This window comes from Dreissena polymorpha, chromosome 6 (genome assembly GCF_020536995.1).
Source record: "Dreissena polymorpha isolate Duluth1 chromosome 6, UMN_Dpol_1.0, whole genome shotgun sequence".
NCBI classification, from domain to species: domain Eukaryota; kingdom Metazoa; phylum Mollusca; class Bivalvia; order Myida; family Dreissenidae; genus Dreissena; species Dreissena polymorpha.
Genome location: NC_068360.1, coordinates 15980478 through 15994429, shown reverse-complemented (window position 1 = coordinate 15994429; position 13952 = coordinate 15980478). Strand labels below are relative to the sequence as shown.

The following is a 13952-nucleotide window of genomic DNA, read 5'->3' as shown; positions in this document are numbered from 1 at the left end:
TATAATAATCTTGACTAAAATATCTAGTAATGCTAGATAATTTCCTCAGTTGTTTTCTAAACAAAAGCTTCGAAAGTTGTAACAAATTCGTATAAAAATAATGATTGGTAAGAATGTGACTAAAACTAGCGCTAAAATTCTATATAATAATACATTATAAAAAAAAAGCAATTTCATGTAATAAATAGCAAATACACGTGTTTACGTCTAGTGTTTTAGCGCATGCACATTACGTGATATGACTATGCTAATTTTGGACCTCATGTGGAATCATACTATTGTAAATACCATTTTCATGATATGAGTCGCGTCATGCGAAAGTCGGTATTGTGCCTTAGGCGTCAAGCGTAGCTCCAGTTGCCATTGCGCAGTCTGGTTAATAAGGTACGATTTCCACCGCAAAGTCACGCAAGGTTTCTTTGTCCAATTAGTGCTCATGGTAGCTCCTTACAAGGCTGCGCGGATTCGAAGTCTGTCCCGGAGCTACTATGGCCGCAAATGGCTTCAGACCCACTTTCGCCTGCCGCGGCTTATATATTTGTTTACTTTCAGATGTTGATGAATGTCTTGCTGGTTCCCACCAGTGTTCAAATGGCGCCACGTGCTTGAACAATAATGGTTCATACACGTGCGTCTGCCCACCGGGATATCAAGGAACATATTGCAAGAACGGTAAAATGTCCACCATAGAAACCAGTATATGAATGATATAATTTGTATCAAGATAACATTATTCTGTATGTGGCATATAGACTTCAGTTATGTCACTTCGAATGAGCGGTTAGTTCAAAACCTTATTATTTAGTATAATTATGTTTATGTGCATTCGAATTGTATTTCCATTTTTACACATACTTTAAGAAGTGCAAAAACACATACTTTTGTCATTATTTTATCAGCTTCGCTCTGTGAAATGAGGGTTAAATGCGTGTACGTGAAGAGTCGTCCCAGATTTGCCTGTGCAGCCCGCACTGGGTTATCAAGGATTACACTTTCCGCGTTTAAGGATTTATTCATTTTTAAGACGTGACTTCCAATTTAGCGAAAATCCAGTAAAGGCGGAAAGTGTCGTCATTGATTAGCTTGTGCGGATTGCACAGGCTAATCTGGGACGGCACATGTCGCACATGCATTTAACCCCGTTTTCTCAGACCGCGATTCATATATGTTTCATGTTATGACTCCAATCACATAATCCAGTCCATACGTTTCAGATAAAGACGAGTGCACATTGAACACACACACGTGTGCGAACGGACAGTGCGTGAACAGTGAGGGGTCGTTCACCTGCACGTGCAACGCAGGGTGGTGGGGAAGCACGTGTAACCTAGGTAACATATTGACTGTGCAATGGGAAATGCATATGTACCTCGCTCTGTGAAAAAGGTGTTTAATTCATGTGCGTAAACTATCGACACAGATTATCATGTGCAGTCAATACTAGTTTATCAAAGACGACACTTTCCGCGTTTAAGGGATTTTTATGTCCCCCACCACTATAGTGGGGGACATATTGTTTTTGCCCTGTCTGTTTGTTTGTGTGTTTGTGTGTTTGTTTGCACAAACTTTAACATTTGCCATAACTTTTGCAATATTAAAGATAGCAACTTGATATGTGGCATGCATGTGTATCTGATGGAGCTGCGCATTTTAAGTGGTGAAAGGTCAAGGTCAAGGTCATCCTTCAAGGTCAAAGCTCAAATATATAGCTTCAAAGCGGCGCAGAAGGGGACATAGCGTTTCTGAAAAACTCATATCTTGTTCATTTTGAGGACGTCTCTTCAAATGCAGCGAAAATCCAGTTCAAACGGAAAGTGTCGTCCTTGATTAGCCTGTGCGGATTGCACAAGCTAATCTTGGATGACCATTAACGCACACGCATTAAACCCCGTTATACCAGAGCGGGGAACATATATTTAAACATATGTATTAAGATCAATTTTTACAAATGATATTTGTCGGCAAAGCGGCAATATTTTACTTAAAATGATTGAGAGAAAGGATTCGATTTAAAATCGATATTGGTGAACTTACACTTGAACGTTCAGTTGAGAATGGATTAGCCCTTTGCATGCTGGGAAGTTTGTAGTCTGCTAAAATGTCGTCTGCTGAATTTCTAAAATTAGCATTTCCTTCGATTTTTTTTCAAAGAATACTATCAGAATAGCAAACAGTTTGGATCCTGATGAGACGCCACGTTCTGTGGTGTCTCATCTGGATCCAAACTGTTTGCAAAGGCCTTTAAAATTCGGTTCCAACGCTGAAAGGGTAAGGGACCGGCATAATTTATAAAGGCATGGTTTATTTGCGGACTGTAATGACGCACGGCATTAAGCAGGACAATTTGTCAGTTGGGTTGTGTTATGTTACACAGCTTAAGAGCACAATAATTAAATGCATGCAATTTATTGTAATACATGTTCTTCCCAAATGGATGCATTTACAAGTGCATGAAGTTATAAATGTATTTCCCAGATTTCGATGAATGTGCGGCTATTCCCAGCCCTTGCACACGAGGCACGTGTCAGAATACTGCAGGCTCCTACAAATGCGTCTGTCCTTCCGGATGGACCGGACCAACGTGTGAAATAGGTAAACCTTTGTAATGATTGTTGTTTTAAAGGCCTTAAGGGGTCATAAAGAAAACGGTTTTCCCGCATCGTTCTTTCAATACTTTTTGTAGGGAGAACATACAATTTTATCTCACACATCTAGGGTCAAAACACAATTAATTTGGGGCATGTTGATAACATACATTTTTACTCAGATAGCTAGGGTCACACCACAAATAATTTGGGGCATGTAGAGAGAGCATACATTTTTTCTCAGGTATTTAGGGTCACACCACAATTAATTTGGAGCATGAAGAGAAACCATAAATATTTTTGTCATGTATCTAGGGTCACACCACAATTAATTTGGGGCATGTAGAGAAAACATACATTTTTTCTCAGGTATCTAGGGTCGCACCACAGTTAATTTGGGGAATGTAGAAAGAACATACATTTAATCTCAGGTATCAAGGGTCACACAACAATTAATTTGGGGAATTTAGAGAAAACATACATTTTATCTCAGGTATCTAGGGTCACACCACAATTAATTTGGAGCATGTAGAGAAAACATACATGTTTTTTCTCAGGTATCTAGGGTCACCCCACAATTAACTCGGGGCATGTAGAGAGAACATACATTTTTTCTCAGGTATCTAGGGTCGCACCACAGTTAATTTGGGGAATGTAGAGAGAACATACATTTTATCTCAGGTATCTAGGGTCACACCACAATTAATTTGGGGAATTTAGAGAGAACATACATTTTTTCTCATGTATCTAGGGTCGCATCACAATTAATTTGGAGCATGTAGAGAGAACATACATTTTATCTCAGGTATCTAGGGTCACACCACAGTTAATTTTGGGCATGTAGAGAGAATATAAATTTTTTCTCAGGTATCTAGGGTCACACCACAATTAAATTGGGGAAGGTAGAGAGAATATACGTTTTGTCTCAGATATCTAGGGTCACACCACAATTAATTTGGGCACGTAGAGAGAACATGCATTTTTTCTCAGATATCTAGGGTCACACCACAATTAATATGGGGCATGTAAAGGGAACATACAGTTTTGCTCAGATATGTAGGGTCACACCACAATTAATTTAGGGCATGTATATAGAACATACATCGTTTCAGGTATCTAGGGTCACACCATACTTAATTTGGGACATGTGCATGTGGATCCAGCTAGTGTTCATCTCTATTAAAATCATAAACATATGGACGGTGCTCTGTGTAATGCACGTGTGCAAAGTGTCGTCCCAGATTAGCAGGTTGTTCTTGAGTTACTCTAGCCTCATATTTCATAAGACCAAATTGATGTTTTAGAAATCAACGAGTGTCAGACGGTTACAGACCTGTGCACACACGGCTTCTGCAATAACACAGAAGGCACATATACATGTATATGTGATTCCGGCTGGGCAGGAGTCAACTGTAGTGAAGGTAGGCAGGTTAATGTTTCTGTCTGTTGGTATAATGCAAAGTATATTTATTTTTCGGGTTCGATGAATATTGTGTTGTTTTTTGCGGTGATGATTATGAAAGCGCATCAATACATGAATGATAATAAAGCTTCAAGGTCCATAATTTGTATTAATATTTAGGTATCAATAATGTAATATTTACTCAGATGGGTTTAAAAAAGTTTATGTGTACACCTTATTAATTCAGAGATAAATATATAATGCCGACCTTTATTGTTTCGAAACCTATGATCTCGCCCATATATCATAACGTACATGACATCATCAATACATATACTAAAATAAGGTACTTCACATTTGTTCGTAATTTCAAATATTTAAGAACTTGCTTAACTCATAGATGTAATAAAATAACTTTACCATTCGCCAAATACACATAACACACAGATTACAATAGCAATTATTTTACGATTGTGTATTCATTAACAGACGTCAACGAGTGTGCGTCTGGGAACCACACATGCGCAAACGGGGTCTGCGTCAACACGATAGGTTCCTACACGTGTACCTGCTCAGTCGGATGGACGTCCGCAAAGTGTGATGTCGGTATGTTCAAAGTCGTTAGTAAAGTTCATTTGGCCGTTTTAGACTCATGTACGACTTAAAAGTACCCCGGGTACTATTACATTTACTACAAAGTACACCGAGTACGGAAAATACGCTTTAAGGCACCTGGCCATACTCCGGGGTACTTGCAATTATATATTTCCCGTACCACGGGCACTTTGTTGCATAATTAAGAGTATATGGGGTACTTTTAACTAGCACAAAGACAAATCTACAAAGACAAATCGAGCGTTTGTAGACAGTGCATAAAGGCTCAACAACAAGGCAAAACACATTGATAAAATGCACATTCTTGTTCAATGATAGTTTAAACTGTTGGTGTTTCTTATTGTTTTTGTAACCGTCCATTAGAGTGTCAGTACGACATTTTTCTATAGTTGTACCACTGAACATTAACATATACTTGACATTGATGTGAACCGAACAGTCAGTGGAGTTTGTGTGTTGTTATTATTGTAAAATAAATATATAAACATTCATTTATATTTGAAAAGGGTCTTAGATTTGCAAATTAGACCAAAGAAAAATTGAACATTGGTGTGGGTTTTTTCTGTACTTACTGTTCGCATTAAAATGTAAATTGGACGAAATTCAATGTTTTGTAGATGTCAACGAATGTTTAAACGGAACTACACTTTGCTTTCGCGGATCTTGCGTGAACAATCTGGGTTCGTTCACGTGCGACTGCACGGGCACCGGCTTTACTGGGGCAACATGCTCGATAGGTAAGATTCTATGCATGCTATGGTATATGGAGTGAGTTTTAAGGTGGTTGCTTTTTATAAAATTAATACATTATATATACGGATCCAAATATAATGTCATAGCATAGTACCAGATTAACCTATTAAAATAATATATTTATAGTATTAATTGTCTGTATAAATTATTGCTTATATATCAAACTAAATCAAGAAGTACATTATGTTAAGTAAACAGTATTGTTCGTTAATTACTGATGCTTGTTTTAACCGGCTAGGTATGTGTTTTGTCTTATAAAATAGCCTATAGTATGTAATGGTGGCACAATAAGCAACGATATAATTATGTATGATTATATATATTATTACAAGAACTCATTGTTACAGACATTTTTAGCCTTTTACATAGTTGTTTCCTCAAAATTCGATTTAAGTTAAAACTAGTCGGTATTCGTTTGAACACATGTAATTTGGAATTAAACTGCAATTATTCTCGTTTAAGGATAAAAGAGAGTTTTATATTGCTGCGCACAATATCTAAATGCGAACTAAGTACAATTTAGTATTTAGTTATACGTCACGGTTTTTTCTCAATGTTTGTAATATTATGCAAATTAACGATAATTGTTTATGACTGCTTATTTTCATATACAGTACCATGCATGCAGTATGTAAAAGGTGGCAAATTGAGAAACGCTTGATTATATATGATATGATCCCATTATAGAAATCTCAAACTGTTTAGCTTTTTCCCGAAGTTTGATTGGAATTGTAAAGGGGCCATTTTTAATAAATATGTAACAAGAACACAATGTTTTACAAAAAGAAATATAAACCGTTTCTATAAACTCTTATGTATAAACTTAAGTTTAACATAACAACATTTGGTGCACTATACTGTCATCGTATTATTTCACGACCAGACATTGACGAATGCACATCAGGGACCCATAACTGCCAACATTCGTCTACCTGCGTTAACTCTGTTGGTGCCTACGAGTGTCGCTGTGCTGTCGGATGGACGGGGAGGTTGTGCGAATCAGGTACAGATAATCCATATAAGCCGCGCACTCATAAAACGGGCTTCATGCATGTGCGTAAAGTGCCGTCCCAGATTAGCCTGTGTATTATGCACAGGATAATCAGGGATGCCTTCTACGCCTTAACTAGATTTTCGCTATGGAAGAGTATTCCCTTAAACGAAAGATTCATTGAAAACGGACAGTGTCGTTCCTGATTAGCCCGTGCGAACACTTTACGCAAATGTATTACGCCCCGTTTTCCCAAAGCGCGGCTAAAATGTTTGGTGGAAATAAATATCAATCTACCAGAATACAATTATAATCAATACGTTCACGACCACATACAGACTAGGATGTTTATACATTAGGATTTTAAAAATCTGATAAGAAAGATAATAATTGTACATGCTTGCAGATAATCACACTATTTTTAATGGAATTTAGCATTCTATATACATTAGTTGCTATATCGGAACAAAAATTAAATTAAATAAACTTGATATTCAAAACATGCATTACCAAAGTAAATTAAACGTTATAACTTGTTTTTTCTGCCTTTACAATTATTATGCTTCTTCTGTTCAAAATAGTTATTGTTCTCTGTTCTTATTTTGTTTAGAAATTGCATTTAAGTTAGTTCTTAAATTTCATTTAACCTACTAACAAACATACATAGTTATAATGATTTGGTTACCTTCATAGTATTCTGACACGTGACATTACTTTATTTATAATTATATGCATTAAAGACGATGTACTTATGTGTAAGTCACAATAAACTGTCTGTTCTGTTCTGTACTGTTATTACTTTGTATGCTACAAATACCTGCAAAGAATATGACAAGGTTTGTGTTAAACGTATTATGCTTATATTTCAATGCTTAAATGTCAAATTATGGCTTCAAATGAGCGTCTAAAAATAATGTGTTTATATCTTGGAATTTAAAAACTCGTTCTTGTTATTGTGTACTAGTGTATGAAAAAGGAATTCACTTGTATGAATGAATACATTGCATACAAACTAAAACATTATGATTCGTCCTATATTTCTTCTTTTATGATTTTTTTCTTTTAAATGAAGTCTCTTTTTAACGCGCATCAAGTTTTGGCGGAAAGTGTCGTCTCTGATTAGCTTGTGAACGCTGCACACGCTAATCTGGGACGACACTTTAAGCACATGAATTAAGTCCGGTTTTCTCAGAGCGCGGTTCATATTAATTTGCAGACGTGGACGAGTGCTCCTCGATGACCCACACGTGCATGAACATGTCCACGTGCGTGAACACCTTGGGCTCATACACGTGCACGTGTCGGGTAGGCACGACTGGACGGTACTGTGACCAAGGTTTGTCATATAAGGCAACATTTTTCATTCAACCCATTTATGCCTAGCGTCTTGAAAAAGGCCTTGGCAAAAAGCGAAGACCCAGATGAGACGCCGCATGATGTTTGCTTAAAGGAATTTCTGTAAGAAATATTCTAAATATATAAATAACTTTACTAGACATCCCTAATTTTGGAAATAAATTGATCCAATTTAGAAGGAGAGTCCACTAGGCATAAATGGGTTAAACAAATTTCGAGGTCAATATTAATGTTCATTTGTTTGATATTAGATCTCATTTATAACCATTACATTAATATTTTAACAAAACTTGAAGTCAATACCAATATTTCGTAAAGTTGTAGACAAGTATTACCGTTCATATTTAGATCTATAAATTTCATATTGTAACAGGTAGTATAACACTTTTTAGAGGCACGACTTGACATTATAATTGAATGACTTCATAACTATTAACACAATCTGTGTCTTGTTTTGTTTGTTTTTAGCTTATTTATTTGAAAAAAAGAGCATGTGCTCTAAATGGGAATAATTTCTTATTTATAAATTATTTTAGAATTATTTAACTTACAATATTTACGATTATTGTAATTATGTAATAATTGTATACTGTTTAGTGTAGAAGAATAGCAGTAGTTAAATTATATACACCTCTCCTTCTTAACAAAGTATCTGTGGATTCTAATGCATGTCAATAACACCTTTATATTTCTTTCGAATTCTTATCTTACTAGTAATATAGACGGCGGGCAAATGGAATCTTAGAAGTAGTTATGTGGGACTGGCATTTGAAATAATTTAGCAATTGCGCATCGTGCTGACGCCGAGACAAGTGATAGTAAAATGTAAATGTTTGACGTAATCTCAGAATGTGTTCACGTTTTGTTCAAAATTGCATATGGATTAAGAAATCTATGGCAAGCGGTTCGACGCATAATCCCAAGAAACTAGGTTTCTCATGAGAACCTAGGTTCTCAGAATGAGAACCTAGGTTCTCGCTTGAAGATTGCACATGGCTTCTAGAACCCAAGTTTTCAAATTAGAACCTAGGTTTTCATGAGAACCTAGGTTCTCGTTTGAAAACCTAGGTTCTCATGAGAACCTAGGTTCTCATCCTGAGAACCTAGGTTCGGTTCTCATGAGAAACCTAGTTTTGCGGTTCGACGCATAATCCCAAGAAACAAGGTTTCTCATGAGAACCTAGGTTCTCAGAATGAGAACCTAGGTTCTCGCTTGAAGATTGCACATGGCTTCAAGAACCCAATTTTTCAAACGAGAACCTAGGTTCTCATTTGAAAACCTAGGTTCTCATGAGAACCTAGGTTCTCGCTTTAAGATTGCACATGGCTTCAAGAATCTAAGTTGTCAAATGAGAACCTAGGTTTTCATGAGAACCTAGGTTCTCATTTGAAAACGTAGCTTCTCATGAGAACCTAGGTTCTCATCCTGAGAACCTAGGTTCGGTTCTCATGAGAAACTTAGTTTTGCGGTTCGACGCATAATCCCAAGAAACTAGGTTTCTCATGAGAACCTAGGTTCTCAGAATGAGAACGTAGGTTCTCGCTTGAAGATTGCACATGGCTTCAAGAACCCAAGTTTTCAAATCAGAACCTAGATTTTCATGATAACCTAGGTTCTTATTTGACAACCTTGGTTCTCATGAGAACCTAGGTTCTCATTCTGAGAACCTAGGTTCTCATGGGAAACCTAGTTTCTTGGGATTATGCGTCGAACCGCTTGCCATAGAAATATGTTCAATTAAGAACTTAACAAATAAGAAGTGCGTTTCTACAATAATTTGCTAAATTTAAACGATTCAAAACTGATCAGAATATTTCGTGTTATATTTAAACAAATACTTAACAAATAGTAAAAGTATTACTCTAAGGACACTATGCTAATTCTGACGATTCTTGAAAATAAATCCTGAAAGTTATAGTTTGCATGCGTACATGACTGATATATTCAGACGTTAACGAATGCCTAGAAGGGTTGTTTGATTGCGGTCATGGGCGATGTGAGAATACAGTAGGTGCCTATAGCTGCAAGTGTGAGACTGGCTGGACTGGACCACTGTGCGACAAAGGTTGGATTTATACTTGTACCTGTGTTATCATTTGATATTAACTATAATAAGGAGTGCGGTAATTTATTTATGACCTATGTCCCATAAATGTGTGAGTATATTTTTACAAAATTGATGCCATTTATTGTATTATGTATGTCATTGAAATTAAAAGAAAATACAGCGACATTACTTAAAAACTATTATTTATCAATAAAGTTATGCGAAGGTGGAATGTATGTTTAAAGAGACCTTTTAACAGATTTTGGCAAGTATTGAAGTTTGTCAGTATTAAGGCCTTTAAATGCTTGGAATTGATAAATGAAAACATTTGAACTAAATTGCTACAGCAAAAAAATAATTAAGGAAATAAGAAAGTTACTATAGATTGGACTCGAATGACTGACCCTTTGAATAAAAGACTTATACCACTCGGCCATCCGTGAAAACATACCTCATTTTGCATTTTACACTTTATATAAGAAATTCCTCGTATTGTCACAAAATATAATGATAACAGCAGAACCCCCCAAATTATTCAATCGTTTTGCGTTTGTAACGTTTTATAATTTATAAAGTTTTTAAATCGTCAAAATATACATGTAATGGATACTTTCGAGCATAGTAAATGGTCAGTAATGCGGTAGCCTCGCAAACATCATAACTACAAACATTTGCAAATCTGAAACCTTTTTTTTTCAATTTTGTGAATTTATCAAAACGTGAAAAGGTCCCTTTAAAGCATATTTGTTATAACCATTAACAATACACAGTAGCGTTCTTATTTTTTCAAATGTGAACTTTTAGTTAAGGTAGTTAAAAAAAAAAATTGTGGTTCATGACTTTATTTAAAACAATGCAGATTCATGTTCACGAATTTGATTTTTTACAATATAAATATTTTAAGCTTTCAATTTATGTATGTTGTTTATGGGGTGTTGCTCTAAAAATAAAATGAAAATTCTAATAAGATATCACGCTGCTTTCTTCATCGCATACAGATATTAACGAATGCATAGAGAAGATTCATAGATGCCAAAATGGTTCGTGTGAGAATTCAAATGGCTCCTATTCGTGTTATTGTCAATCCGGATGGTCCGGTGCTCTTTGCGATACCGGTACGTGCAAATGCGCCTACAGCTACATATATTTTGGCCTTGCTCTGTGAAAAAGGGTTTAATGCGTGTGCGTAAAGTGTCGTCCCAGATTAGCCTGTGCAGTCCGGCTAATCAGGGACGACACTTTCCGTTTTTATGATATTTTTCGTTTCAAGAAAGTCTCTTCTTATAAAACATCAAGTTAAGGCGGAAAGTGTCGCCCCTGATAGGCCTATGAGGACTACACAGGCTAATCTGAGACGACACTTTACGCACATGCATTAAACCCCCTCTTCACAGAGCACGGCCCATTTCTATATGACTAAGTTCATGTTACAAGTGTTTGTATACGTTCAAACAAAGTATGTGTTTTTCGTATGATTCAGGTCGTTTTAATTTATAAGGCGTATAAATTAGGGATATGTGTATTCAGTGCCCCCTAGCCACATGTAATGATTAAGCGATACAATTGACAATCGAGACTCGTCTTTAGAAAAATGGACTAAATGCATGTGCTTACAGTGTCGTCCCAGATTAGCGTATGTGGTTCTCACAGACTAATCAGGGACGACACCTTGCGCTTTAAAGGTATTTTGCCTTTAACGGAAGTCTTTTCTTAGCAGAAATCGTGTTTAGGGAGAAAGTTTCCTCCGCACACGATAATCCGTGAAGACGCTTTACGCACATGCATTAAGCCCAATATTCCCAGAACAAGGCTCAACTGCTCATCTGCATCTCAAACACAAATAAAAAACAATACAACACATATTTGGACATTATAATTACATATATTAAAAGTGTTAAGCGATGATGTGCCAGAGGTTTTGTGTTTGGAATTATGAAACCATTATTTCAATACAATCTTCGTAGATATTGACGAATGTGCAGCGCTTTCCAATCCATGCGCACACGGCACGTGCACAAACGAGCCCGGTTCATATACGTGTAACTGCACGTCTGGATGGTCAGGACTTTATTGTGACAGTGGTTCGTATATAGTTGTGTTTTCTGACCTGTGAATAATAAAGTAAACCTAAGACATTAATGTGCTTTAATACATGTTGGTTATCCACATAATACTTAATGTTATGTATAAAACAAAAATAACTGTTAGCTAGTTTGTTCGTTCAGTGGTATCACTTCCAGTATAAAACATCCTTATTAAATTGAAACATACGTTAATTTTAACAACTTTCGTCTGCGAAGGTTATTCATTCCAATGTTTTAATATAAAAAGCAGTGGTTTTCATATTTTTATTTCATATAGAGTGAGTACATAATAGTATTTTATCATTAAATCATGGAATAAAACAGTTTGAAGTATATTCTTTTTTTCTCATTACACTTTGTGTAATAGTTGAATTATGAATACAGGCCTTAATATTTGAAATTAATCGAAGTTATCCCTGCTATCCTAATTATATCTATAATTATGTTATGTTCTTGAAATGAATATCAACGGTACCTTATATTGAAGGATTAAAGCACCCTAAAATTCGTTCTCTAATAGACGTCAACGAATGTCTCCTGCTGCCTAATCCCTGTAAACACGGAACTTGCAATAACACCAATGGTACCTATGTATGTACCTGTGAACCCGGTTGGACAGGTCAGCTATGTGATACCGGTAGGACTGAAATGTATTCTGTTTTGTTCATTGCGCGAAAAAAAAGATTTAAAAAGGCCATGAGATGTGTTTATTTTTTATATCACATAAAGCGATTTATTAGTCCACATAAACCCTAAAAATTAACGAATATTTCGTACAATATTTCGAAGAATAAAGTTAACACATAATAAACAGTGCTCCTTATAGCAATAGCCAAAATTTCAACGCTAGATGTGGTCTGGTAACATAGATTTAGCAAGATACAAAAGTATTTTTTTTGTGGACAATATATTAAAAAATCATTCATTAACCAACTTAGTGTTTATTTTGCCACACAAAAATCGAACGAGCATTTTGTATCTTATTAAATCTATGTTACCAGACCACACCTAGCGTTGAAATGTTGGCTATTACTTTAACGAACACTTATGTTTTACGAGTAATCTTTATTTTATGAAATATTTTGCGCAATATTAGTTGAGTTTGAGTATTTATATTACTTTAAACAAATTCCTTTTGCTTTTTACACACTCATACCCGACACAAAGGTAGCATAATTTATGATCAATACAACCAATTTATAACACATTTTATAATTCCTCGCATTATTATAATAATTATTGTTTTATTTAGCGAGTGGTGTAATGCTTGACGTTTTATTTGCATAATATCTGGGTTATTCCAAACAACGCTCTGATAAACATATTTTATTTAATACTCATCCGTGACTGTCTGTGTGCGAAATACCAGCTGTTTATATATCAATTTAAAACGGTACTACATTATTAATTTGTTCCAAAGAAATTACATTCTTGTATATTGGTCTACATATATTATCTACGTTAACTACAAAGCATCACCGCTTTCATTAAAAAGGCGCATATGTTTTTTCTCGCGTAGATATCAATGAATGCGTCGAACAGATTCACGCATGCGCACACGGTACCTGCGAAAATACAGATGGTTCGTACGCTTGCAAATGCGACCCTGGTTGGACAGGAACGTTTTGCAATAATGGTATGATAAACCACGGTTTCATATTTTGTGCTATTTCCAAACGCAAACACATGTTATTGGTACATTAGCCTTTCATTATGAAGGCAACAAGTATTTGTGTCAAAGTGCTTTATCTGGAACGGTATACCGCACTTTACCATGGATAACTTTCGCGTTTCTTTTCTCTGAACACGGACTGTAAACACATTTGATGCGCATTATTCATGTTAATGTGTTTTGTTTGTGATTTGATATAAAACATTTGAATAAGTCATGTCTACATATATAGTATCCGCACGTGGACACATATCCCATGGGATGTTTTTGTAGACAACAACGAATGCATTAATGCGACCCATACCTGTGTTCATGGTACCTGTGTTAATTCGGAGGGATCATACGCGTGTATCTGTGATCCAGGCTGGACAGGAAAGTTTTGTAGTAATGGTACGTTTAAAGCCTCAACTCATTAAACAGCATTTAAATTGAGCCTCGCTCTGAGA

General features: G+C 35.8%; 1 protein-coding gene across 1 annotated transcript in view; it reads left to right on the top strand.

Moving 5' to 3' along the window:
* Positions 1-13952, top strand: part of LOC127834336 (fibrillin-2-like) — a 121919-nt gene that overhangs the window by 30711 nt on the left and 77256 nt on the right. The window contains exons 26-39 of the mRNA XM_052360082.1: positions 553-672; positions 1215-1331; positions 2476-2592; positions 3890-4006; positions 4477-4593; positions 5220-5339; positions 6239-6358; positions 7563-7682; positions 9652-9768; positions 10749-10865; positions 11715-11831; positions 12355-12471; positions 13354-13470; positions 13780-13896. Coding sequence (XP_052216042.1) covers positions 553-672; positions 1215-1331; positions 2476-2592; positions 3890-4006; positions 4477-4593; positions 5220-5339; positions 6239-6358; positions 7563-7682; positions 9652-9768; positions 10749-10865; positions 11715-11831; positions 12355-12471; positions 13354-13470; positions 13780-13896 — 1650 coding nt within the window. The remainder of the gene's footprint in view (positions 1-552; positions 673-1214; positions 1332-2475; positions 2593-3889; positions 4007-4476; positions 4594-5219; positions 5340-6238; positions 6359-7562; positions 7683-9651; positions 9769-10748; positions 10866-11714; positions 11832-12354; positions 12472-13353; positions 13471-13779; positions 13897-13952) is intronic.